The 25,358-nt window shown below is 37.4% G+C and overlaps 1 protein-coding gene across 2 annotated transcripts in view; it reads right to left on the bottom strand.

The window, feature by feature from the left end:
• The window catches only part of PCSK5 (proprotein convertase subtilisin/kexin type 5), a 321,518-nt gene that overhangs the window by 87,676 nt on the left and 208,484 nt on the right, over window positions 1-25,358 (bottom strand). For both annotated transcript variants that reach the window (XM_060762183.2, XM_060762182.2), the window contains exons 12-16: window positions 24,187-24,396; window positions 5,448-5,584; window positions 3,404-3,547; window positions 2,996-3,098; window positions 1,357-1,550 (exon numbers count right to left, since the gene is read on the bottom strand). In XM_060762183.2, coding sequence (XP_060618166.2) covers window positions 1,357-1,550; window positions 2,996-3,098; window positions 3,404-3,547; window positions 5,448-5,584; window positions 24,187-24,396 — 788 coding nt within the window. The remainder of the gene's footprint in view (window positions 1-1,356; window positions 1,551-2,995; window positions 3,099-3,403; window positions 3,548-5,447; window positions 5,585-24,186; window positions 24,397-25,358) is intronic.

Genomic DNA, 25,358 nt, shown 5'->3' with positions numbered 1-25,358 from the left:
TCATTCAAAGACAGGATATTCCTGAATTTGTTTTAATTTGGATGTTTACAAACTTAGGCATTCTACTCTATAATTGATTTTATAATGTAAACCCGTTGGGGATTTTTAGCATTAAGTAATTTTATAAACTTGATAATCTCACCATTTTTACTAGTTTTTCAACTTACTATTCCACAATTTTACAATTTTATTATCTATTAACCAAACATTTATTATCTTTGTAATTATCATTTTATTAGTATTTTGCTCGGTTTTCCCCTCCCTGCTTTTTTACAATTTTACTATAGCAGAGTCTCGCGGGCCGGCAGAACATTGGATAAGTGAAAATGCTGGATAATAAGGAAAGATTAAGGAAAAGCCTATTAATTGTCAAATTACATTTTGATTTTACAAATTAAGCACCAAATCATTATGTTCTACAAGAAACTGACAGAAAAAGCAGTTCAATACATGGTAACATTATGTAGTAATTACTATATTTACAAATTCAACCCCAAAACAGACAAGGGTTCTTTCTTTCTCCCATCCTGGACATTATTTCACAGGTAAATATACACTCCACTTCCCTCACCTGTGGAATTCGGCAGGAGGCAGACTGTGTTGAATAATACAGAACATTGGAAAAGTGAAGGTTGGATAAGCAAGACTCTATTGTACTTTATACATTTTACAAGAGTCATATTCTGGAACTCTTAAAGCTTATAGCATCAAAAGCACAAAGTACAGAAGGACAAAACTGTTCTGGTTATTTTATCTTAACTAGCTTTCAGTGACTAGGATTCTTTCTACAAGGGCCCAGCTACGCAAAGCCTCTACTCTGAACACTGTGCCTAACCTAGTTCAGAGGTCAATTCTTGAATACTATGATCCAGCAAACACTGGGAAAGAACCAGAAGTAAGTGAGAACAGACTGAATCATGAATTCATGGATTTGACTGCACTACTGCGAAAGTAAATTTGATAATAGCTTATGTTTCCAAATACAAAGTGATCTAGGATGTGACAAGATGTATTTAGTTACTGTGGACCATCTTGCCAGGTCTGCTTCAGAAAGGTTCTCTACTAGACCTGTTAAAAAATAAAGTCTACTTTCTTTATTAGATTTTTAGATTAAGTGATGGATGGATTTTTTATACTTACCTCTCCTCTAATTTCTGTTGTTTATTAAAATGCAATTCTTTTCTGCTTTTTTATTTTATTGAAAAAGTTGTTATAAACTATTTGGTGTTTAAGCTAAAATAGGAATGCAGTATATAAACTATTGAAGAAATAACATCTTAATAGTACAGAATGTCAGGATGATAATTTCCAGTGATTTCTAGTATTCTAACAAATAATTAATGACAAAAAACTTACTATTATCCAGGTAAAATCCATCTGGGCAGCTAGTGAAACAACTCCTAGTCTCTTCATTGATATAGTAACCTGGTTTACAAGTATTGCATTGATCATTGTGACTTCCAAAACAAGTTTCACAGTTGGGTGAACATTTTTTGCAACGTTTCTTGTCTGCGCTGTAGTGACCAGGTGGACAGTTGGGAACACAGATGCTACATTGTTCAAAATAATAAAAGACAACCCAAGTTATCAACAAATTTGACAGGGGAATAAAAACCAACCCAGAATACTGTTTTGTTTTTTTTTCAACTAAGAAGGCAGTTTATCTATGAAAGCACAGACTATAACCAAGGGTGGTACAAACCATTTTTTTCTGCTTTATATAAATTTTATTCCTGGATACATGCTTCCTATATTCCACCAGGCAAATCTAACTGAACAATGGTTAAGACTGTCAGATTTTGGGGGGGGGAAAATGCTACCTCATTCATATAAGAGTCCATATTTCACTGAATGATGCAGCTCTACATTGCACAGTGTTTCTCAACCAAGGAGTTGGGACCCCTGGGGGAAGGTCATGTGGGAGTTTCAGAGGGGCCATCAAAGACCATCAGAAAACATATATTTCTGATTGCCTTAGGAACCCCTTTGGCAGAGAAAGCTGAAGATCTCTCCACCTGTCCTTATCTTCCTTTTTGGAAACAGAAGGCGAATCCTCCCACCAGGAAGGTTGAGAAATACTGACATATCATGATATAAACAACAACAATAACATTTTCCAAATATATCTCTTAATAATTAAATTAAATTAAAACATACTAAAATGAACCCTAATTTTCTTTCTCCTCTTTTTGAAAAAAAAAGTCAACTTGGCAGGCTAAGTGCATGTCGTCCAATCCATCTGACTGTCCAAATAAAATAAGGCATTGTCTGCAGGGCATCATGAGGTGGCTAAGTGGATGTTTCACAGCTTTAGTACAGACCATAAGAAAACCCGCTCTTGTAGACCTGGCAAAAGCGAGGGAAAGATCTGAAATATATTGGCAGGACTAGAGAAAATCCTTCTTAGGAACTGCAGAAGATTAATTGGCTTGTCAGGCTAGTGTAACAGAAGGCTGTCTTTCAGCTACTGTGCTTCCAAACTGTCAGAACTCTTTAGGTTGTAAGCAGCACTATCAATTTTGTCTTTAAAAAGGGAGAATGAGAATCATGCTTCCTATAACTTTCCTCAGTTAAGAGTCTGGGTGCAGCACTCTGGGTCCTGAAGCCTATTGTTAGACTCTCTGAATAAATTGGATATACCTTCCAGCAGGATGCCAGACTGGTGTATGTGTGTGGAGTAGTTGGAAATATAATGAGTACCTCCACACACACACACAAACACACACATACAAACCTTATCACCAAATTCCATTATCTTGAAGCTGCATAGAATAAATAATAATTTAAAATCCCAATGGCATTCAGCTCTAATATTTACCTTTTCATGTACTAAGTCTACTGCTGCTAATTATAAAGTTGTTTGTTGTGTTAAACAAACTGCAACACCGAAAATGGAGGGGTCTCATAAATGTCTCCTGGCAAACTGGGCTGCCAAATAAGTTAAAACTTATTATCTTCATTTTGGTGTACAATAGACAACATATTGTCTTCTTACCGTGTGTTGTTTTTAGATTTGTAGTAATAGTGTAGGCAGTCATTACAATGGTCTGGTCCTGGCCCACCACATCCTACTTTACTACACTCTGCATTACATGGACCTTTAATGAAAAGGGTAGAAATAAAATAAAATAGAAATCACAGCTATTACTGCTCAGTAAAAGTTAGAAATTACTTTGGCTTTTTCATGTATTTGACTTGGCAACTCAGAAAATAAAAACTGAACTATTAAGGGGAATTCAATGTCCTTGAGACAGACTCCTGTTGATCTGCAGCTGGTTTGGTTCATTGCCCACCTTCAATCATTATCCAAAGTTTTCTGAACTGGGACATATTCCAAAGGACCTCCTTGTGTTTTGCACAAATACATTGATGGTTGTATTTGAAAGAAAATGCTTTATGTTACCTGCATAATCATCAGCTCCATAATCTTCTGTAGGATCTTCTATCGGACTTGAACGTATTCGTTCAGCTTTTGGGAAATCATTTCTTGGAGAATAAGGTTGAATCGATGTCCCATAAAGTACTAAGGACCATTCCTTCAATTTTCCTAGATGGAGAATATGGATTGTTTATCTCTGTTTAGTATCTTAAGGTTTTATTGGAATTTGAACTATAAATAGAAAATACAACTTTAATTATTATAAAATTACGATAGCTATTATCAATAACACCATGATAAAGCTGTGTGAAACACTAGGCTTTGTGCAACTTCCCATTTTTGTGCACATTTTTGATAAAAATTATAAAATGTGAAACATTTTAAAATTTGCACAAAAATTCTCAAAATCATGGCAGAGAAAAAACACTGGCATTCTTTCATTCAATGAAATAAATGAATATTTACATTCCCAGTAAACATTTCTACAATGGCAGAAATTTCTGCAAAAGAACACCTGTTTCTGATAATGACAGCTTGGGAAAAATAAATAGATACTAGATAGACACTAAATAGATATTAGGTATCTTGTCTACAGATACCTAATGTTTCTAATATTTTCTGATATCTATGGATACAGTCTTATTCTGTATTCCATTTCCTCACCCATTCAAAAAGGCAAAAGTGGTGTTGTACTGTAGTATAGAATAATAATAGAATCATAGAGTTGGAAGAAACCACAAGGACCATTAGTCTAATTCTTGCCATACAGGAAAAGCACCATCAAAGTACTGCCCACAGATGGCCATCCAGCCTCTGTTTAAAAGTTTCCAAGGAAGGAGCTTCAAACACACTCCAAGGCAGAGAGTTCCACTGCTGAACAGCTGTTACAGCCAGGAAAGTCTTCCTAATATTCAGGTGAAATATCCTCTCCTGCAATTTGTAGTATATTGATCCCCTCTTCTTTTAGGTCATCCCAGGACAGACTAATCTCATGCCTTTTGTCACTCTTTTCAAAGAAAGAGGTGGCTTCTTTATATAAATATAGGTTTAGTACAATACTTACATTGACAGATAAGTTGACCAAGTTGTTTTAGCAAGTTTTTGACTAAAATGTCTAGACTTATACATGAGTATATACAGAACACACTACAATATTTGGAAATATCTTTTATTAGGTTAAATCCCATGGAGCCAGTAACAAATAAAAATAAAAAGAGTTATTTTTCTATTGTATACTCTTGTGAATGTTAAAGAAAAAAAATCTGTGTTCAATTGCCATTTTTGTTTTGATTTTTAAATCTTGATTTTATGGTGTGCTTGCGGAAACTGTTCGTGTTATATTTTTCACTGTTGTTAGTCAGTCTGGGTGTTTGGGAAGAGATGGGACCCTTAAATTGTATAATAAAGAATAAATTAATAAGATTTCTGAGACTGGAAGAACAAAAACATGTTCTTAGCTACACAAATGGGGACCACAATTCTGCATGGAGCCATAATTCAGTGTGTGTGGTGAGTTGAACCATTTTAATAATACCTGATGAGGGCTTTTTCTGAGCTTCTTAACTGAACAAAGATTTTTAACTTGGATATCTTACATTTGAGGCTGCTTTTTTAGTCAGAGTACCACACCACTGAAAACACTTTTCGGATAGATGGAGCATAAAGATTGCACTTTCTCACAATACCGTTTCAGCTAGTCTCTGAGCAGTTAAACCACAGAGTAGGCCTATGAAATATGAACAGGAGATATAAACTGCAATATCTAACATGAGACTATCAGAAAATGTGCTGTGGGAGGCAGAAGGAAAATACATTGCAGAAATATATCAAAAATAAATGAAGGGTGGGAAGATTCCAGGAGAATTCTAACAACAGTCATAAACCCCCCAAACCTCACAACTTGATAAATTTGTGTAAGAATTCAATCAGAAAACAAAGCCAGGCCATTAGAACTTAAAATTTTCCCCATCAAAAATAAAGAACTAAAATTACAAAAAGGCTAAGTTTATCCAAGACTTTTCTACCACTTTAACCCTAAAGTTATATCACAAACAGATGGAATTCATACCTGGAGTTTTGACATTTCTCAGCTGTGATGGGGTATCATAAATTTCCAAAATCCAATCACCAGCTGCTTTTTCACCCCAGCAATGAGTAGTCATGAATTCCCAGTTTTTAAACCCCTCCATGGAATGGTCAAACAACCTTTTAATAAAACCAGTACAAATGTGAATTAAAAAACAAAAGGATAAAGAAAAAAACATATATGAGCATTTACACACATATGCATGTTTTTCTCTTCTCTTGGTACAACACAATCGAGCTGTAATATACAATGCAAAGGTTCTCCAACCTCATTTAGGGCCATGAGCGCATTTAACAAACTGTGAAACTGTACCGAACAAAAGCATAGACATGGCAAATCAACAAAAACAAGAAATTAGCCCCAAGGATTTGCTGAAGCCAAGGATTGGTGTCGTTGCCTAACACACAAAGCATTTTCTCTGAAATAATATTTTATATTCTTGTGCTCTTTCATTCCAATCCCCTCACACACATTCATAGGCACAAAAATCCATACACCCATCAGGCAAACAGACAAGTAGACATGGATGGATGCATAGAATCACATGCATTCACAAACTGCTCTTTTTTCCTTGGCACTGCAAGCTCATCAAAATATAGACAAATATTGTCCCTTCTACATCACTCTCAAACATTCCCTCCCTCCTCCTGCTCAGCCCCTCACCATCCTCCTCTCTTTCTCTCTGTTGCAAACATTCAATTCACAGCCGTTCAGACACATAACTTGTCCACTCTCCCTCTTAGCTTTCTCTGACTTTCTCTTTTCGGTGGCCTCCATCTTCTGGTTTACCATCACTTTTCCTACCCATCTTCTGAAGGTATTATCTTATGGCCTGAGATTTCTGGGCCAAAACTTGGATTCATTGAATGATGCTTTGCAATGTCAGAGGAGGTGAGCCCTGATACTGCAAGGGAAAGTCCTGATGATACTAAGGATCATTCTAGAGTGTAACATTATTATTATTTTTTTTAAAAAAAATAACACTTAACCTTAATGAATGGGAAAACATGTACCTATCCACTGAGGACTGGGGATGGAAGGTCAGATTTATACATAGGGCTAGGCATGCATTTATTGCTTTTATTTGTACTCTGAATCTTTTCCTGCACAACAGGAGATTAATAAGAAGGATCTCTTCCAATCCCTTTTTTTGTGAGTGGCTAGGCCCACAGAAGGAAAAAGCACTGCCCCCAAAGCTGTCTGCAATCTTTACTTCCTAAAAATGCATCTAAGCTCCTCATGTGGTCAAGAGACATTTATGGAAAATAAAGATGGCAATGTCTGGAGGTCCTTGATTTTTTTTTTGAAAGAATCCCAGCTGAAGTGTCACGGAAGATGTTTAAAGTTATGCAGGTGCCTGTAGGCATCACACTCCCCACTCCCAGTATAATGTACATAGTGCATATTGCCACATACAGTTGATATGTCATTGTCATTCTTGACTCCTATTTCTTGGCAAAAGACACACAAGGGTCTCTTCAAGAGGCCTGCACATAATGCTATGCAAGGGGACCAATAGCTGCTGACCCACTATTATGAGGTTGGACACAAATGCTATGCTGAAGATACTCCTGATACTACGACTAGAATACTAACACTCACAACATGTATGTATTATAAATTTCTTGTTTGAGGGTTCATGTGGCCTAGCCATGCATATTTAAAAAAATAATTTCACATGGGTAACACATCAGACCACACGGAAGCAACATGAAAGCACCCCCCCCCCTCCGGGTTTGGAGTGTAAACATTAAAATCAGCTGAAACCACCTCCTGACATCCGCTGGGAAGTAGCAACCAATAGTGAAAGGACCAAGGCAGTGACATCTCTGGCTCATCCTCTATTTGGGTATCAGCCAGCATGCCAATGACTTAAATCAAGAAATAGTTTTCTAAGATCTACAGAGATACTCGCTGGAACACCTCAGCAAGCGAGAGTCCAAAAGTGGCAAGGTCAAACCCAGAACCTCAATCAATGGCTGATACCAAATGAGAGACTCCCTCCTGGGCACACAGAAAACTGGGCGACTTGGAAGGCGCTGAACAGACTGTGCTCTGGCACCACGAGATGCAGAGCCAACCTCAAGAAATGGGGCTACAAAGTGGAATCCACGACATGCGAGTGTGGAGAAGAGCAAACCACAGACCACCTACTGCAATGCAACCTGAGCCCTGCCACATGCACAATGGAGGACCTTCTTGCAGCAACACCAGAGGCACTCCAAGTGGCCAGCTACTGGTCAAAGGACATTTAATAGAATACCAAGTCTGCAAATTTTGTGTTTTGTTTGTTTGTTTGTCTGTTTTTTTAATGCAATATAACTGGTTTGGTTCGCTCCTGACACGATAAAAAATAAATAACCTCCTGCCAGTAATTTAAGTGAAAAAATGAAGTTCAGGTCAACCTGTTTGGGGCACATCAGGTGTAGTTTGGTAACAAATATCAGTCTATTGGACAGCAAGACAATGTACTGCATTGCACACTTCTATGCTTATAACATACTCTGTATCAACAGAGATTCCAAATGATGGCTAATAGGACTTTCAGAGTTTTGTTCAAATTATTTGTTGCACAAACACTTTCTACAGAGATTCTAATGACATCTTGAAACCAGAAAGGAAAGTAACTGTAGAGGGATTAAAACAGCACAAACATAGCTTAAATCTTTTGACAAAATAGTCATAATACCACCCTCTGAAAAAAATGCCAATATTAAGCAAATAAGTACTATGAAGGGTTCCTTCCCACAAACATATGTGTTAGTTACTCTATTCCATAATGTATTGCATATGTCTTGCTGGAATAACCTTTTGAAACATTGGCCTTGCCATCTAGGACTAAAAGATACTTTTACAAAACTACAACAAATGTACTCACAAAACAAAAAGGGAGTGAAAATAGTAGTAGAAATTTCCAAAAGAGTAAACAAGTTACTCTGGCTTCTCTCAGAATTTGAGAGTACATAGCAGACCTTGGAAATTTTGTGACTCTTAGTCTACGTGCTTTATATTTTTCCTTAAACATTTTTTAAAAATAATTTTTCTTTAAACATTTTTGTAGGTACACTTACTGAAAATTCTGGAGTTAGATTTCATATTTTAATGGTATCTCTCCCCTGCATTACTTACTGGATTGTTCTAACAGTGCACTTGTATACACATAAGTTCCAGTTGGCAAACAGCAAAAGAGTCCAAGAATATGCATTCTGTAGGTTGCTTTAGGATTTGTGTCTGATTTGTCCCCATTGAAGTGAAAAGTCTCACACTGTGGGACAGCTAAAGCATTTCAAATTACTTCCATCCAGACCTTCGATCTTGTGAAGGTAAGATATTATCTAGTATTCTTATGTAGATTTTACTAATGTTAAGCTATTTTTGTTTTGGGTTTTTCTTCCCATTTTAGAATCAAATATTAATAGCTTCCTACCCTATTTGAAGTAGGAAACTTCCTCTGAAAACTTTCTCAACAATTGTCAACATGGATATTCTTCCACTTTAAAGATTCTTTGACTATCCCCACATGTTGCCACGTTGACTCTTGATTATTTTCACAATGGTCCCAGAATCCAGTATATAAACATCTCTTAAACAATGCAGCCTAATGATGAGCATTATATTACCACTTTAGTTCATTTTTCCAGTTACACCAGGCCTTTTGAATATGATACCACTATAATGGAAGACAATGTTGATTCTTGATAGGCAGCATGTTTTCCCTCAGAATACATAAACCCTTTGTAGAATGTTATCTTTTGATACATTGCATTTGTGCCATACAACAGTGTTTGCTTACAGTAATAGACTAAATTTGCTCCAGAAAATAAACCTATGTGATAAAGCAGAGCTACGATAACAGGAAATGAAATGTGTGTGTTTCAATATATTAATTTCCTGTTGTTTATATCCTTCTTGTCTGCTCCATCCATTTACTTTATTGCTTGTTCTGTTGTTCTCTGAGAATGACAGAAAACTGTAATTTTCTCCAGTGTTTTGCTGCAACTTATATTCCTGATCAAATGCCCAGCACTGCATTTGGATAAAGCTTAAAAATCTTATATTCAGAATTTTATAAATCTGGAAAAGTAGAGATTATTGCCAGTTGATTGTCTATTCTAATTGTCTGGTAAAATAAAATCATGTCATTTACTTCTAGAAACCTCAAGAAGAGTGTGTTGTTGAAGGCTTTCATGACTGGAATCACTTGGTGCAAGTTTTTGGAGCTGTATGGCCATGTTCTAGAAGAATTCTCTCCTGACATTTCACCCACATCTATGTCAGCCATCCTCAGAGGTTGTCAGACCTCACAACCTCTGAGCATGCCCGCCATAGATGTGGGCAAAATGGCAGGAGAGAATGCTTTTGGAACATGGCCATACAGCCCCAAAAACTCACAGCAACATCAGGAAGACTAACAGTAATCTGTTTTAAAAAGGATCCCCTCTTGAATGAGTAGTGCCACAACCTATGGCCAAGCACTTGAGCAGAAATCTCTCTCTATAAAAGTCAAAGCTTGTCTCTCTGTATCACAAAGGTTGTTGCTAGGTGAAATGACCCTCTGTGATGTCACCAGGAAATAAAGGTGACGTGGGTATGCGGGCGAGGGAGGGAAGAAGGAAGGGCAAGCGACAAGAAAGAGCCATGTTGCCTTGGAGACATTGTGAGGTAGGCTGGAGAAGACAGAAAGGGAAGGGAAAGGAAGGAAAGAAGGGGAAACAAAGAGCAAAAGAAGGGAAAGAAAGGAAAGGAGAAAGGAGGGAGGGGGAAGAAAGGAGGGAAGTAAGAGAAAGGAAAGGGGAAAAGTTATAAGGGAAAGAGGAGGAAAGGAAGGCAGTGGGACAGAAGCCCTCTATCACCCAAGCAACACTGAGTATATATGTTAGTATTTGATAAGCGTCACTTCTGAGCAGACATGTATGAAATGGGACCAAAAAGTTTATTTCCACAAAATGTGATTGTATTGCACCGCCCTGCAGCTTGAAAGCAACAAAAGTAAATGTTTTTCCTCCTTCTGCTCTCTCCGGCTGCCTTGTAGTTTCCAGCAACACATGGATCCCCAGAGCCACAGAACCTATTTATTTTTCATTCAGTGCCTGCCTGCTTGGAGTGATGCTAATGCATCACAACAGGAATTTCTTTCTGTCAATTATATCACCAGAAACACTCAGAGCCTTTTGGAGGCTCATCAACAGTGAGTTCAGACAGAGACAGCAAAAGGTGGATAGAAGAGGAACCCACACAGAATTAGGAATGGGGAGAATTTTTTTTAGAAGATGAAAGTGGATTTCTACTTTTAAAAAAAAACCCTTAGAATAGAACAGTGAAAAATGAAAAATAGCAGAGTGAAAGAAAAAACAGTAACTATGCTTGTTAGCTGGATAAAACTTCCTGTTTTAGATACTAATTAGTCAAAAGCTTTTAGCCACTAAACTTGCAAACCCAGTAATGGCTGCTGTTTATTCCAATGTTAAACACACACTATTTTCAGGGGAAATATTAGCACAGTAGATCAGAGGAACAGTTATGTCAGGCGAAACCAAAGTCCCATTAGGAACGCTGCTGCCAACTATTGGTTATCAGATGCTCTCAGGATAATCAGAATCATGTCATAATAGCCCTGACCCACTTCCACTGTACAGCTCCTCATTAAGTACCTGGTTCTCACAGGGTTATTACACCTAAAATACATGTTTATTTTGTAGAACCTGGACTAACAGATGTTGAAAGACCTCAGTTAGTTCATTACAATAGCAAAAACAGCATTCATTCATATATAGTTGTGCTGTAGTCATTTTAACTGCCAACAGTACATACATCAAACAGCCACCTATATGACACCATTTCACACAAAATGAAGAACTAATCAGTCCAAATATAACTCAACCCACATGAATCAATCAATTGACTTAAAGTTTATTAAAGAAAAGAGTGTTCTATAGAAAAAGCTAGTTCAATAGTACATTCCAGAGTACACAAGAGCAAAGTACTTCCTAGATATACATAAAAGGCAAAAGCAGAAGCACATCTCAAATACTGGCTTCAAAATTATTCGAAAATATAGGTTACAGTCATAATACTTTTGATGCAACAAACAGCAGAATTCAATGTGGAAAGTAAGGCCAAAAATCCATAGAACTTAGACAAAGAACTGTATCCAAAATGTGATTCTCTAACATCAAACAAGTAAACATGACATGAAAACAAGGCCAGAAGCTCCTATCCTGGAGCATATAAAAAAGGTTGCTTTCTCTTGAAAATTCAGAGTTGCTTTCACACGGAATAACTCAAGCGATAACTTAAGAAACCAAACTTGTTCCCATGGAGACACTATGCCTTTCCTTGGCACAATCTCTCCATGGTTAGAAGGCATGATCATCAAGTTTGCAGATGACACCAAATTGGGAGGGATAGCCAATACTCCAGAGGACAGGAGCAGGATTCAAAGCGATCTTGACAGATTACAGAGATGGGCCAAAACTAACAAAATGAAGTTCAGCAGGGACAAATGCAAGATACTCCACTTAGGCAGAAAAAATGAAATACAAAGATACAGAATGGGGGACACTTGGCTCGAGAGCAGTACATGTGAAAAAGATCTTGGAGTCCTCATGGACAGCAAGTTAAACATGAGCCAACAATGTCATGTGGCGGCAAAAAAAGCCAATGGGATTTTGGCCTGCATCAATAGGAGCATAGTGTCTAGATCTAGGGATGTAATGCTACCCCTCTATTCTGCCTTGGTTAGACCACACCTGGAATATTGTGTCCAATTCTGGGCACCACAATTCAAGAGAGATATTGACAAACTGGAATGTGTCCAGAGGAGGGAGACTAAAATGATCAAGGGTCTGGAGAAGAAGCCCTATGAAGAGCGGTTTAAAGAGCTGGGCATGTTTAGCCTGGAGAAGAGAAGGCTGAGAGGAGACATGATAGCCATGTATAAATATGTGAGAGGAAGTCGCAGGGATGAGGGAACAACCTTGTTTTCTGATTCCTTGGAGACTAGGACACGGAACAATGGCTTCAAACTACAAGAAAGGAGATTCCATCCGAACATTAGGAAGAACTTCCTGACTGTGAGAGCTGTGGAACTCTCTGCCCCGGAGTGTGGTGGAGGCTTCTTCTTTGGAGGCTTTTAAACAGAGGCTGGATGGCCATCTGTCAGGGGTGCTTTGAATGCAATATTCCTGCTTCTTGGCAAGGGGCTGGACTGGATGGTGCATGAGGTCTCTTCCAAATCTCTGATTCTATGATTCTATAACTGGAGGTGCTTTGTTTTTGGTTTGTTTGTTTGTTTGTTTGTTTGTGTCAGGAGCAACTTGGGAAACTGCAAGTCACTTCTGGTGTGAGAGAACTGGCCGTCTGCAAGGATGTTGCCCAGGGGATGCCCGGGTGCTGATAGAAGGAGCTCATTCATGTTCTCCCTGGATTCGAACCTCCAACCTGTTGGTCTTCAGTCCTGCTGACAAAGGGTTTAACCCATTGCACCACCAGGGGCTCCACTGGAGGTGCAGAGTTATAGGCAACAATCCAGCTTCTTCCACCTCCCTTGCCCCCTTCTCAGGGTCAGGAAGAGCATCTGGCAGCATTTCTTGGGAAACATTTTCACTAAAAACATATCTGTCTATAAAGCAATTCCCATCATCCAGAGGAGAACTACTTTCTCAATGAGACATTACAGGAGTAGGGCAGCTCCATTTCAGGAGCACAAGGCCCCACCACTGAAGGGTCTCCCTCCTTGTCAGATTAGGCCTCAACTATAACACAAGTTGCACTTATCCTCAGAATAACTTATTTTTCCATAACTTAATTAGCAATATTTATACCTAGGAAAACTCGGTTCCTTCTCAGATGGCGATTATCCCACTCTCCCTTTGAGAAGTATTCCTCTTAGAAGGATTAAAAAAAATCTTTTACGAGTCCCTGGGGTTTTGTTGGCACAGTGGGTTAAAGCCCTGTGCCAGCAGGACTGAAGACTGACAGGTCACAGGTTCGAATCTGGGGAGAGGCGGATGAGCTCCCTGTATCTGCTCCAGCTCCTCATGCGGGGACATGAGAGAAGCATCCCACAAGGATGATAAAACATCAAAATCATCCGGGCGTCCCCTGGGCAACGTCCTAGCAGACGGCCAATTCTCTCACAACAGGATGCTCCTGACACACACACACACACAAAAAGCAAATATGGCCACATTGCTAGCCTTTTTTTTGGTAAAATATTGTTCATTAATGTTTCTCAGTACTGAAATCAAAAACCATGGAATCATAGAATTGGAAAAAACGATCCAGGACATCCAGTGCAACCCCCAGCAGTGCAGCAAAAGCACAATCAAAGCACCCCCGACAGATGCCCATCCAGTCTCTGCTTAAAATCCTCTAAAGAAGGAAACTTCACCATGCTCCAATACAGAATATTCCACTACACAGCTCTTACTGTTGTGGTGGAATCTTTTCCTGCAATTTGAATCAATTTCTCCATCTCCTACTCTCTAGAGCAGGAGAAAAACAAGCTCCTCAATGTGACACCCTTTCAAATATTTAAACATGGCTATCATGTCCCCTTTTAGCCTTCTTTTCCCTAAACATACCCAGTTCCCTCAGCCATCCCTCACAGGGCTTGACTTCCCTATGGGTTGTATTGGCAAAATAAATTGTTGCTTCTTGTTTAGGTATTTTGTAGCAACCATAAGAATTGAGCTCAGTTTTCTACTATATTTTTTCAGAGTCTTAGATGGGAAATTTTATAAAATGCTTATTAAAATATTGATTACATACTCTGTCCGGGATGTCAAATTGTCTATATATTGTATGCACTAGGTAACAATCTTAAATTGTTTAGCTTAGTTTGCTCTTTGTTTAGCATTCTACGGCACTGAATGTTTGCCGCAAGTTGTTGAAAACCACCATGAGTCCCTACGGGGAGATAAGGCAGGATATAAATAATGTTTTATTATTTTTATTATTAAATAGCATCACTATGCAAGAGATCAGAAAAACTGACACAAGTTGAGTAAATATGCTGACAAAGATTCATAAGGGAGAAGCAGAACTTCAACAACATAATCTAAGATAATAGTAAAATAAATAGAAAAATAATAACGTCTATGATAGAATCGAGCCCCTGGTGGCATACTGAGCTGCTGAACTTGCTGACTGCAAGGTCGGCAGTTCAAATCTGAGGGGGGTGAGCTCCTGCTGTTAGCCCCAGCTTCTGCCAAGCAAGCAGTTAGAAAACATGCAAATGTGAGTAGATAAATAGGTACTGCTTCATCAAGAAGGTAACAATGCTTCATGCAGTAATGCCAGTCTCATGATCTTGGAGGCCTCTACAGACAACACCGGCTCTTCAGCTTAGAGTTGGACACAACTAGATTTAATGTCAAGGGGAAGCCTTCACCTTTTACTATGACAGAAATAGAGTAAAATTTTATTTCTTCCCTGTAGGGAGGGAAAGAATTTTAAAAATACTTTTGAATGTGTTGATTGTTGAGACAACCCGAGGAGTGCAATGCTGGAATAATGAAAATCTTTGCATTTCAGGACTACACTACAACACAAACATAATGCTTCCCAGAGTGAAGATACTAAGAAGTTATGGCCCACAGCTTCCAAACGGCTACTGAAGATTTACAATTGTCTATATTATTTCCAGTGTTTTTGACAGCATATGTCTTGGTACTAGTTGGTGAGGAACAAAAAGATGTCATATTTCTAGGTCTTTTGGAGTTATATAATTGATCACTGGGTACAGACTGGTAGACAGATCCATCTAGACTGGTCCAATAATAATAATATAATCATAATTTTTTATTTGTACCCTGCCACCATCTCCCTGGACTCAAGGCGGCTCACAAGAGCACATTCGAAGTGCCAGATATAGAATAAACAATACATAAGCCTCTAAAACAACAACATAAATCGAGACTTCCGGTGCGCGAGCATGGCGGAGAGCTGGGCACCTTAGAGCTCCGCTAGTGTGCCAGCCTTGACCAAGGCGACTGGGTAGAGCGAAAGCTCCCTTCCCAACCTCAGATTGAAGAGGGGGAATGGCGAAACCGGGGGGGGGGGGGGGGAATCCGCTGACGGTCTACAAGGGGACCCTCTCCTCAAGAGGGGGCTCCAAATAGACCCGGCAAGGACCCCCAAGGTACGGCGGGTCGCGGCAAGGCGTCTAGGGAGACATCCCGAATTATCTCCAGCCACGCGCTTTTTTAAACAAGAGACCGAAACAGAGGAGTTAAAGTAAGTGAGAGAGGTGTCGGGCAAGGAGGGAAGAAAGCCCCCAGAGCGGGAGGTGGAAGAAAAGCCCGGGGGCTTTTTGGATTACAATATAAAAACTATCGGAAAGAAGCAGGCTCCCAGAAGAGAAATAAAATTGAATCTACTAAACCAGACTAACCAATCAATATATTAATATATGAATGGGGAGCTCAAGAGAAGATAGCGGAAAGATATGGTAAAAATCATTGCAACTTTGCAATCATTGCAACTCTCCCCTATTCTCCCTATTGGGAAAGGCAAGGAAACAAATAATTAAATAATTAATCCCCACGGAAGGAAGCTAACCTTGAGGAAAGCCTGCGGGGGAGACCGTGTTGTGTCTGCGGCGGCTGGAGTTACTGCGCAGCTGCGGGACACGCGGGGAATAACAAGGAAGAGACGAAACATCGCGAGAAGGAGACGGGCGAGACTGAGGATGAGACCTGCAAGATCGCGAGACTTGAAAAGACGCGAGAGTAGAGACGAGATTTAGGACGGGATTTAAAACGAGATTTCGGAGCCAAACAGGAAATACCAAAGATAAACATTGCAAAGAAGGAGAGAGACGCGACAAGCAACGAGGAGATAAGGAGGAAACCAGGGAAGGATCTGGTAATACCGGGAACAACAGAGAGGACAGAAAGAAACGAAGGAGGAATCCCATAAATAACAAAAGGAATAAAGACAACAGAGAAAAGACAGTAAGTGGACTACAAATATAAAGTATTAAAAATAATAAATAATAAACAATAAGAAATAAGAATTGTAAATATATATATATATATATATATATATATATATAATAAAAATAAAATAAGACAATAAATAAAAATAAAAAGTAAAAAAATAAAATAAAAATAAAAACAAATAACAAAGAATAAATAATAAATAATAAAATAAAACAAAATTAAGTAGAATAAAGCAAATAAAAAATAAAAAAAAAATAAAAACCCAAAACAACATACTGGGCTGACTAAATATAAAATATAAGGCAAATACATAGTGCCTGAAGGACACACTCAAGATCTGAACGGAAGAACTCTAATGTGGGCAGACATTAAAAGCTTGAATTTGTTCCAGACAGGACCACCCAAACGGAGGGAAGAAACAATGGCAACTAAAGGGAAGAAAGACAAAGAATTTAAGGATGCCAGTAAAGAGACGAACAAAGAGATAAACAAAGAAATAAACAAGGAAACGACCAGTGAAACAAACAAAGAAGTCCCAAAAGATATAACAAATGCAATATGTACGCCCAGAAGACTGTCTATAGGGGAAGAAGGAAGACTTAAGGAATTATTGAAGGAGATTAGAACAATAGGAAAAGAACTGAAGGCAATGAATGAAAAGCAAGACGCATACCAGAAAGTAGCGCAAGAGCAGATGGCCGAACTAAGAAATGAGATAAAGACAGAACTGAGTGCATTGAAGAAGGATAGTGAAACAATGAAAGAAGAGATAAAAGAACTGAAGAAACAGAAAATGGAGCAAGAAAACAGACAAGAAACGACTGAAGAGAAGATACAATCACTAGAATGGCTACATCAAAAAACCCAGACAAGACAAGAACTTTTGGAACGGAGGGAGATGGAGTTCCAAGTGAGACTAAGGAATGTCCACGAAGAAAAAGAAGAAAACTTAAGAGAGATAATCTCAGATGTTCTGACGGAACTACTTCAAAGTACCAAACAATACATGGACGAACAACTGGACAGAATATACAGAATTAACACAAATTATGCGAGAAAGAACAAATCGGATAGAAACGTCATAGTCCAATTGACAAGAAGAACAACAAGAGATGCGATCATAAAAGCAAATACTGGAAAATCAATATACTACAAAGGAAAAAGCATAGTAATCCTAAAAGAGTTTCCGACAACTGTAATCAACAACAGAAGGAAATATAACTTCCTGACGGAAGAATTGAAAAAACAAAATATAAGATTCCGCTGGGAGCGAGACGAAGGACTTATGACGACATACAAAGGCCAGAGATATTGGATTAAGACAGTCGAAAGAGCTAGACAATTCTACAAAGGGATAAAGAAAGAAGACCAGGAAGAAGAAGAAGACGAAGAAGAGGTAGGAACCGAATTTAGAAGAAAACAGAGTAAAAGACAACGACTCATCTCACCTAATAAACAAGACTTAGAAGCAAGAAGAGACTACCTGAACCAACAAATAGAGAAATACATCAACGAGGAAAAGATCCGAAACCTAAGGAAAGAACAACTAGAAGAGACAGAAGAGGAGAGAGAAACAGGACAAGGAAGAGGACAAGAAGAAGAACAAGAGAGAGAGGAAAGACCCACTCTTTAAAATGTTTTCTAATGTTAAAATATTCTGTAATAATGTAAACGGTTTGAATGGCCCTAATAAACGAAATAAAATTTTTGATAAATTAAAGAAAAGGAAATTCCAAATTATTGCCCTACAAGAAACCCATATAGCTTGCAAACATGTGGCACATTTGAAAGATAACAAGCTAGGGAAGGTATTCTACTCATCCGCCTTAGAAAAAAAGAGAGGCGTAGCTACCTATATTGCAAACAATATAGAAGCCGAACTAGCCTTCAAAGACCAGGAAGGGAGAATGGTAGGAGTAACGATTAATTGGAGAAATACCAGAATTTTAATTTGTAACATATAAGCGCCAAATGATGCGAAATCAAAATTCGTGAAACAATTAGAAACAAATATAGCCAAACAGACATTTGACAAAATAATGATACTGGGGGACTTCAATGGCATAATAGACAAAAGTTTAGACAAATCTGCAAAACAAAAAGGTAATATAAGAGATAATACAGGCACACTGCCAAAACACTTTATAAATATGTTGAGAGATCTAAAAATGGAAGACGTATGGAGAACAAAAAATGGCAATAAACAGGACTACACCTTCTTCTCGGCCAGGCATAAAAGCTGGTCGAGAATAGACATGCTCTGGGCCTCAGCTTCACTCACTTTAAAAATAAAGAAAATAAAAATAACACCTAGGACAGATTCAGACCACTGCCCCATTGAAATAGAGATGAAGGACGAAGAACGAAGCTGGAGATGGAGACTTGAGGAAAACTTATTAAGGAAAAAGGAGGATATAGAAAAAAGTAAAGCAATCCTAAAAGAATATTTCAAAAATAATGATTTACAAGAGATAGACACATTCACAATTTGGGAGGCGAGCAAAGCCGTCATACGAGGACACTATATCCAGCAAAAGGCTAGATGGAACAAAGAGAAAACAAAGAAAATAAAAGAAACTATGGAGGAAATACAGAAGAAGGAAGAAGAACTTAAAAGAAATCCAAAAAACAAGGAAATAGCCCACAAATTGACATTATTACAAAAGAAGAGAGAGCACATAGAACTGGAAGAAAGAGCAAAAGAACTAAAATTCATAAAAGCGGATCACTTCCAAAACGCGAATAAGCCGGGAAGGTGGTTGGCGAGAAGAATATTAGAGAAGAGAGAATCAAGATATATAGTAAAAATCAAAGAAAAAGAAAAAACATACACAACAGAAGCAGAGATAAGGGAACAATTCGCAAATTACTATAAGAAATTATATCAGGACGATCAGATAAAAAAGGAAAATATCACCCAATATTTAGGAGAAAAGAAAATTAGCAAAATATCGGAAGAGGAGAGAGAAGCACTAAATAAGGAATTCTCGGAAGAGGAAATTAGAGCTGCAATAAAAAAATTAAAGACAAATAAGGCCCCCGGCCCAGATGGGCTGAGCGCAATCTACTACAAAACTATGACGGAAGAAATTGTACCATTTTTTAAAAAAACATTAAATGAGATAAGAGAGAGAAAGGAAATGCCAGAAAGCTGGAAACAAGCAAACATCTATATTATACCAAAAGAGAAAAAAGACCCTGAACAACTCAAAAATTATAGACCAATTTCTTTACTTAATTTGGATTATAAAATATTTAGTAGCATATTGGCGGAGAGACTAAAAAACTTTTTAATAAATTGGATAAAAGAAGAACAATCGGGTTTTTTACCCAATCGTCATCAACGAGATAACGTGAGAACTATTATAAATCTGATTGACTATTATGATAAAAACATTCAGAAAGAGGTGATGTTCCTGGCATTGGACGCCGAAAAAGCATTTGACCAGATCAATTGGAATTTTTTAAAATTATTATTGCAAGAGATGGACATTGGCTATTATTTTCTAAACTCAATTGAAGCTATTTATAAAAATCAACAAGCGAAAATCATAGTAAATGGCCAAGAAACAAAACAAATTGAGATAAATAAAGGAACCAGACAGGGCTGCCCCCTCTCGCCTCTGATCTTCATTTTGACAATGGAAATTTTATTGAATGAAATAAGTGGAAACAGAGAATTGAAGGGAGCCACAATTAGAGGACAGAACTACAAATGTAGGGCGTTTGCCGATGACGTTATATGTATAGTTGAGGAGCCAGCCACAAGATTAGAAAAATGGTTTGAAACAATTGAAAAATTTGGGAAGGTAGCGGGATTTAAACTAAACTTGGACAAAACTGAAGCAATAACAAAAAACATTCCCAAGAAGAATTTGGCCATAATTGAGAAAAATTGGAATATTAAAATAGCAACAAAGATGAAATATCTGGGAATTGTTATTTCGCCAAACAACGCACAACTACTTCAAAATAATTATACGACAAAATGGAATGAAATCAAACGAAATATGGAAAAATGGAAAAACTTAAAATTATCAATATTAGGCAGGATAGCTTGTGTAAAAATGAATATACTACCAAAAATGTTATTCTTATTTCAAAACTTACCTATTATAAGAAACAAGAAAGGAGTAAACCAATGGAATAAGGACATAAGAAGATTTATTTGGCAAAACAAGAAAAATAGAATAAGTTTTAAGAATTTAACGGATGATAAAAGTAGAGGGGGACTAGCAATGCCTAACTTAGAGATATATGCGGAAGCGTGTGCGCTAACATGGGCACTTGACTGGATTAGACTAGACAACGTAAAACAACTAAATTTAGAAGGCCACGACCTTAGAAAAGGGTGGCATGCTTATATTTGGTATGGGAAGAGAAAAATAGAAAAAGGTTTCGGAAATCATTTCATCAGATCGGCGATAATCAAAACATGGGAGAAATATAAGGAAAGAATCTATAATAAAACCCCGTTATGGGTATCACCTTTGGAAGCATGCCAAAGGAGGGAGTTGGGATGGATAAATTGGCCCTGTTACAGAGTAATTACAGAAAAAAAAGATCAGGAGATACATCTAAAAACCCAAGAAGAAGTAAAGAAGTTATATCCAAATATAACGTGGCTGCAATACAGACAATTAAAAGAATATTTTATGATGGACAAGAAAATTGGTTTTATGAAGGAGGAAAATATCTGGGACAAAATTATAAGATCTAAGAAGAAAACAATTTCATTATTATACAAAGTATTACTGGAATGGAGCACGGAAGAGGAAAGGGTAAAAGAGTGCATGGTGAAATGGGCCAGCAATATAGGAAAACCAATAAATTTGGCAGACTGGGAAACCCTATGGAAAAAAAAACCTAAAATACACGAAAGCGTACGACTTAAAAGAAAATTGGCTGAAATTATTTTATAGATGGCACTTAACACCCCAGAAACTGGGAAAGTTTTATAAGAAAGTAAACAACAAATGTTGGAAATGTGGGGAGACAACAGGCACGTACTACCACATGTGGTGGAACTGCAAAAAAGCCAAAAGCTTTTGGAAAAAAGTCCAAGAAAAATTGCAATATATACTGAAGATCAAAATCCCACTCTTACCAGAAACATTCCTACTGGGAATAACAAGAGAAGAAACTGACAAGAATATAGACAAATTACTATTCCTGGCGATAACAGCGGCGAGGATATGCTACGCCAGATACTGGAGAAAGGAGGAGATACCCGAAATGGATGAATGGGAAACGAAGCTCATGGAGGTAAAGAATATGGACAGACTTAGTTATCTAATCCAGAAAAACAAAGGAATAACAGAAAAGGAAACCGATTGGACAAGAGTAGATGAATACTTTAAAGAGAAAGGACTTAGAGACTAAAGATGGGAGAAAGATATCTCCAAGACCCAAACGAGGAACTGAACAGAAGATAAGAAGAGAGAGAATAAAAGATGAAGGAAAGAAAAGGAAAATCTTCGCTAAAGACACCCGGAAGACAGGCCGAAGGAAGGGGGAAACCTCGATTTTTTGTCTCTTTTACTTTTAATACACCCTGCTACACTTACCTTCTTTGACTCTTCATACCCTCACTGTCAGCCACCCCATACTACCCCAGTCTATTTCCCGACTATTCTTCTTTCTCCATCTACTTACTCTTTTATCCCCCCTTTATTTGTTCTAAATCTCTAGACTGCTTTATTTCTCCTCCTTCTCTCTGCTTTTACCTTTCCCGTTTTCTTTTCACTTTTAACTATTGCTCCCTTTTTAACTATATGTATTTGGAAAATGTGAATAAAGATTATTAAAAATAAATAAATAAAACAACAACATAAATCCATAAACAATAAACACACATAAACCTCATCTAGGAAAATCTTAAAGTTCATAAAAATCCATAAAATCCAACAGCATATATTTCATTTTTACATGTATCTTTGCTTTATATCTTGGATCCATATCAAGAATTTAAAGGCATGATGACACCTATATAGACATGCTCTAATAATGTATAGAAAAAAAGTTGGTTAAGCTAGAAGAAATCTCTACTCTGAAAGAAGACAACTACTGGTATTCATTTACCAATTAAAAATGAAAAGATATCCTATCCCATACTGTTTATAAACAATCTGACAATAAGACTATACAAATCAACTACACTATGAATTTTCCTGTTCTGTAGAAAACTATATAATATGAGGCCCTTATGAAATGTTTTGATTTTAATGAGATCACATCACTTTTTTATTCTCTCAACTTTCATCTTCTTTTGGTTTAATACTTTCTGGCTTCAAACTCAACCAATTGTTCTTTCCTTTTTATTTAGGTTATAAAGGGAATTGGCTGAATCTAGGCAGTAAAATACAAGGAAAGGAATTATTAGGTAAAGCATAAAGTAAAACTGGAGAAAGACTGCATGTGATTAATCAGCAAACCATATTTTCTAAATGTTGATATATGTTACTGAGGAGAGAGAGAGAAATTATCTATCTTTTCAGTGTTAAAGTGATTATTATAATTTTATAATTTTCAAAAAGGCCAGTGGTTGTCTTGATAAAAGCAGCATTATTCACATTCAAACAACTTTCCATAAATATTATCACTAGTTCTATAGCAAAGAATACAGAGGCTGGCTAGTATGGCTATTTTTCATAACAATAAAATGTCCATTTTTATCTTGTTATGGCTATGAAATTGATCACGTTCTACATTTTTAATCTGATATTAATATATTCCTGAATATATGAATGAAAGACATTGAGTGGTAAGGAATTCTGAGCCTGGACTGATCCCAGAAAACAATATTACAAATATCAAAGTTCCTGAAATGGCCAGTTGGAAGCTTCTTACATTCTGTTTCAAAATTCAATTCAAACAGAATTTAATTTTATTAATATTCATGACATTATTAGGTCTGGAATACTCAGTTCAGAAAGTTCATACTGTAACTTCATTTATGCCATCCTAATTTTGGAAGGAGAAATATGACATACTATGTCCCTGGGCTGCCCCAAATGAGTTCGTATAAAGATGAATGGAGTCCATGGCACTACCTGGTGCACAGGATCCATTTATCTTAATGCAAGAGAAGGCTGCTGAACACGTTTTTTTTCCTGCATTAAAAAAAGTTGTGAGATGGTCTGGAGCTTCCTTGAACAGAAGCAGTTTGAACAATTTGATCACTTCCTATTCGGAAGTGGCTATGGCTGTTCGAGCAACCATCCCAATTTTCCTGGTCTTGGGAAGCCCAGGGACGCAGGAAATCACTTACCTTCCTCTGTTGTTCTGGGCTTAGTAGTGATCACTAGGCACAAAACTGGCAGTAATTATTGTTTGTCATATGAAGTGAAACTAGCCAGAGTGTTAAAGTGATTGGAGAGGGGAAAGGTGAGACCACCTGTAATTTGCATTATTTCGTCACTCTGGCTAACATCTCTAAAGGCAATGAGTGACAACTACCATCAATTTTGTGCCAGATGGTCATCACTAAGCACTGAACAACAGAGGGATCTGCTGGATCATGGAAATGCCATTCAGCCACCGGGCTGGCTTAGTGTCATATAATGCACACACACGCCAGACATTGAGCTGGCAGTGTTGATCCATGTTACTCCACTCTGGATAAGAATCACTGTTTGTGGAATGTGTAGATTGTATCTCAGCCCTCAAGGATCTGACAAAATCTATTTCACATAATGCTGACGATAACGGGATTATCCCAGTCTCTACAGATATTCATAACAGCAGCTCTGATTAGTTACATACAGCTGTTGTACCTGTTAGTCAAGAGTTGAGATCTTGTTCCAGAAGGAGAAGTCAAATAAATTGCCAAGTCACCCCTTCGGGGATGTGTAATAGTGATGCGCACTACAACATGCTCCAGATAGACTACATGGTGATTTGGATTATCCGCGCAGCCAGTAGCTTCATATATTGAGCGAACACCATTATCTGGTCCATTACGAATATTATCTGGTCGTATTGTTCTATATCAGAAACAGTAAACATATTTATGGTCTTCAGAAATGATTTTTATCAAAAATTATACATTCAATTCTGATCATGCTGAAAAGGAGTATTTTTATTAATTTTTGATATCTATTCAAATACTTGTTTTCTATTGATTAGATAAAATCAACAATTAATTCAAAGAAATATTATATATTCAAATGAGAAATCATTCAATCTTTGCAAGTAACATGTTTGTAATCCATAAACCACCAAAATATTCCTAACATTTTTCACTAATTTTATTACCATTCATGCAAATAAATTATTAGTGAAAGCTTTAGAAGAAATGTAACAAGTAACTTTATCTATTAGTTTAATTTGATGATTTTAATAGTGTTTTCAAAGGTTAGAGCTAGGCTGATTTTTTTATTAATAGCCTTGTTGTCCCACTTCAGGACACAACCATATAAAGTAAATAAATAAATAAGATGCAGAATTATACATAAGGATTTGCTCTTTACCCAGAAATATAACTCTACCCCAGCTCTCATATCACTATATATTTATATATATCTAAAAATAGTATTCTTAGAAGTGAGTTAGTAAAATAATAAAGTTGCATTGATGACCTGAGCTGCCTGCTTTTTAATACTGTGCAGATGACTGATGAACGCATATAGGGCACAGGGGAGAACTGGCGCTTCATTTATAATTTCCATAAATTTATTTCTAAGTCTGGAGAAAGTCTGTGAATAAACCAATTACATGTGTGCATGCCTTCTCAAAGTGTTTTGGAGCCCTTCAGTAGGCAGGTCCCTGATTACATGCCCAAAATTACACACGCTGAAGACACAGGGCTCAGATTACAGAATTAATCTTGGGGCAGATGTGTAGCACTACTGATGAGTGAATTTCTATCAGCCTTTCTTAAGCTGATTTCTATCCCGGATTGTGCAAATGAACTCTTTCCTAAATGGATGATCACTAGGGATGTGCT

This window comes from Anolis sagrei, chromosome 2 (assembly GCF_037176765.1).
Source record: "Anolis sagrei isolate rAnoSag1 chromosome 2, rAnoSag1.mat, whole genome shotgun sequence".
NCBI lineage: Eukaryota > Metazoa > Chordata > Lepidosauria > Squamata > Dactyloidae > Anolis > Anolis sagrei.
The sequence above is the reverse complement of the archived record's forward strand: the minus strand, read 5'-3'. Positions and strand labels throughout refer to the sequence as shown.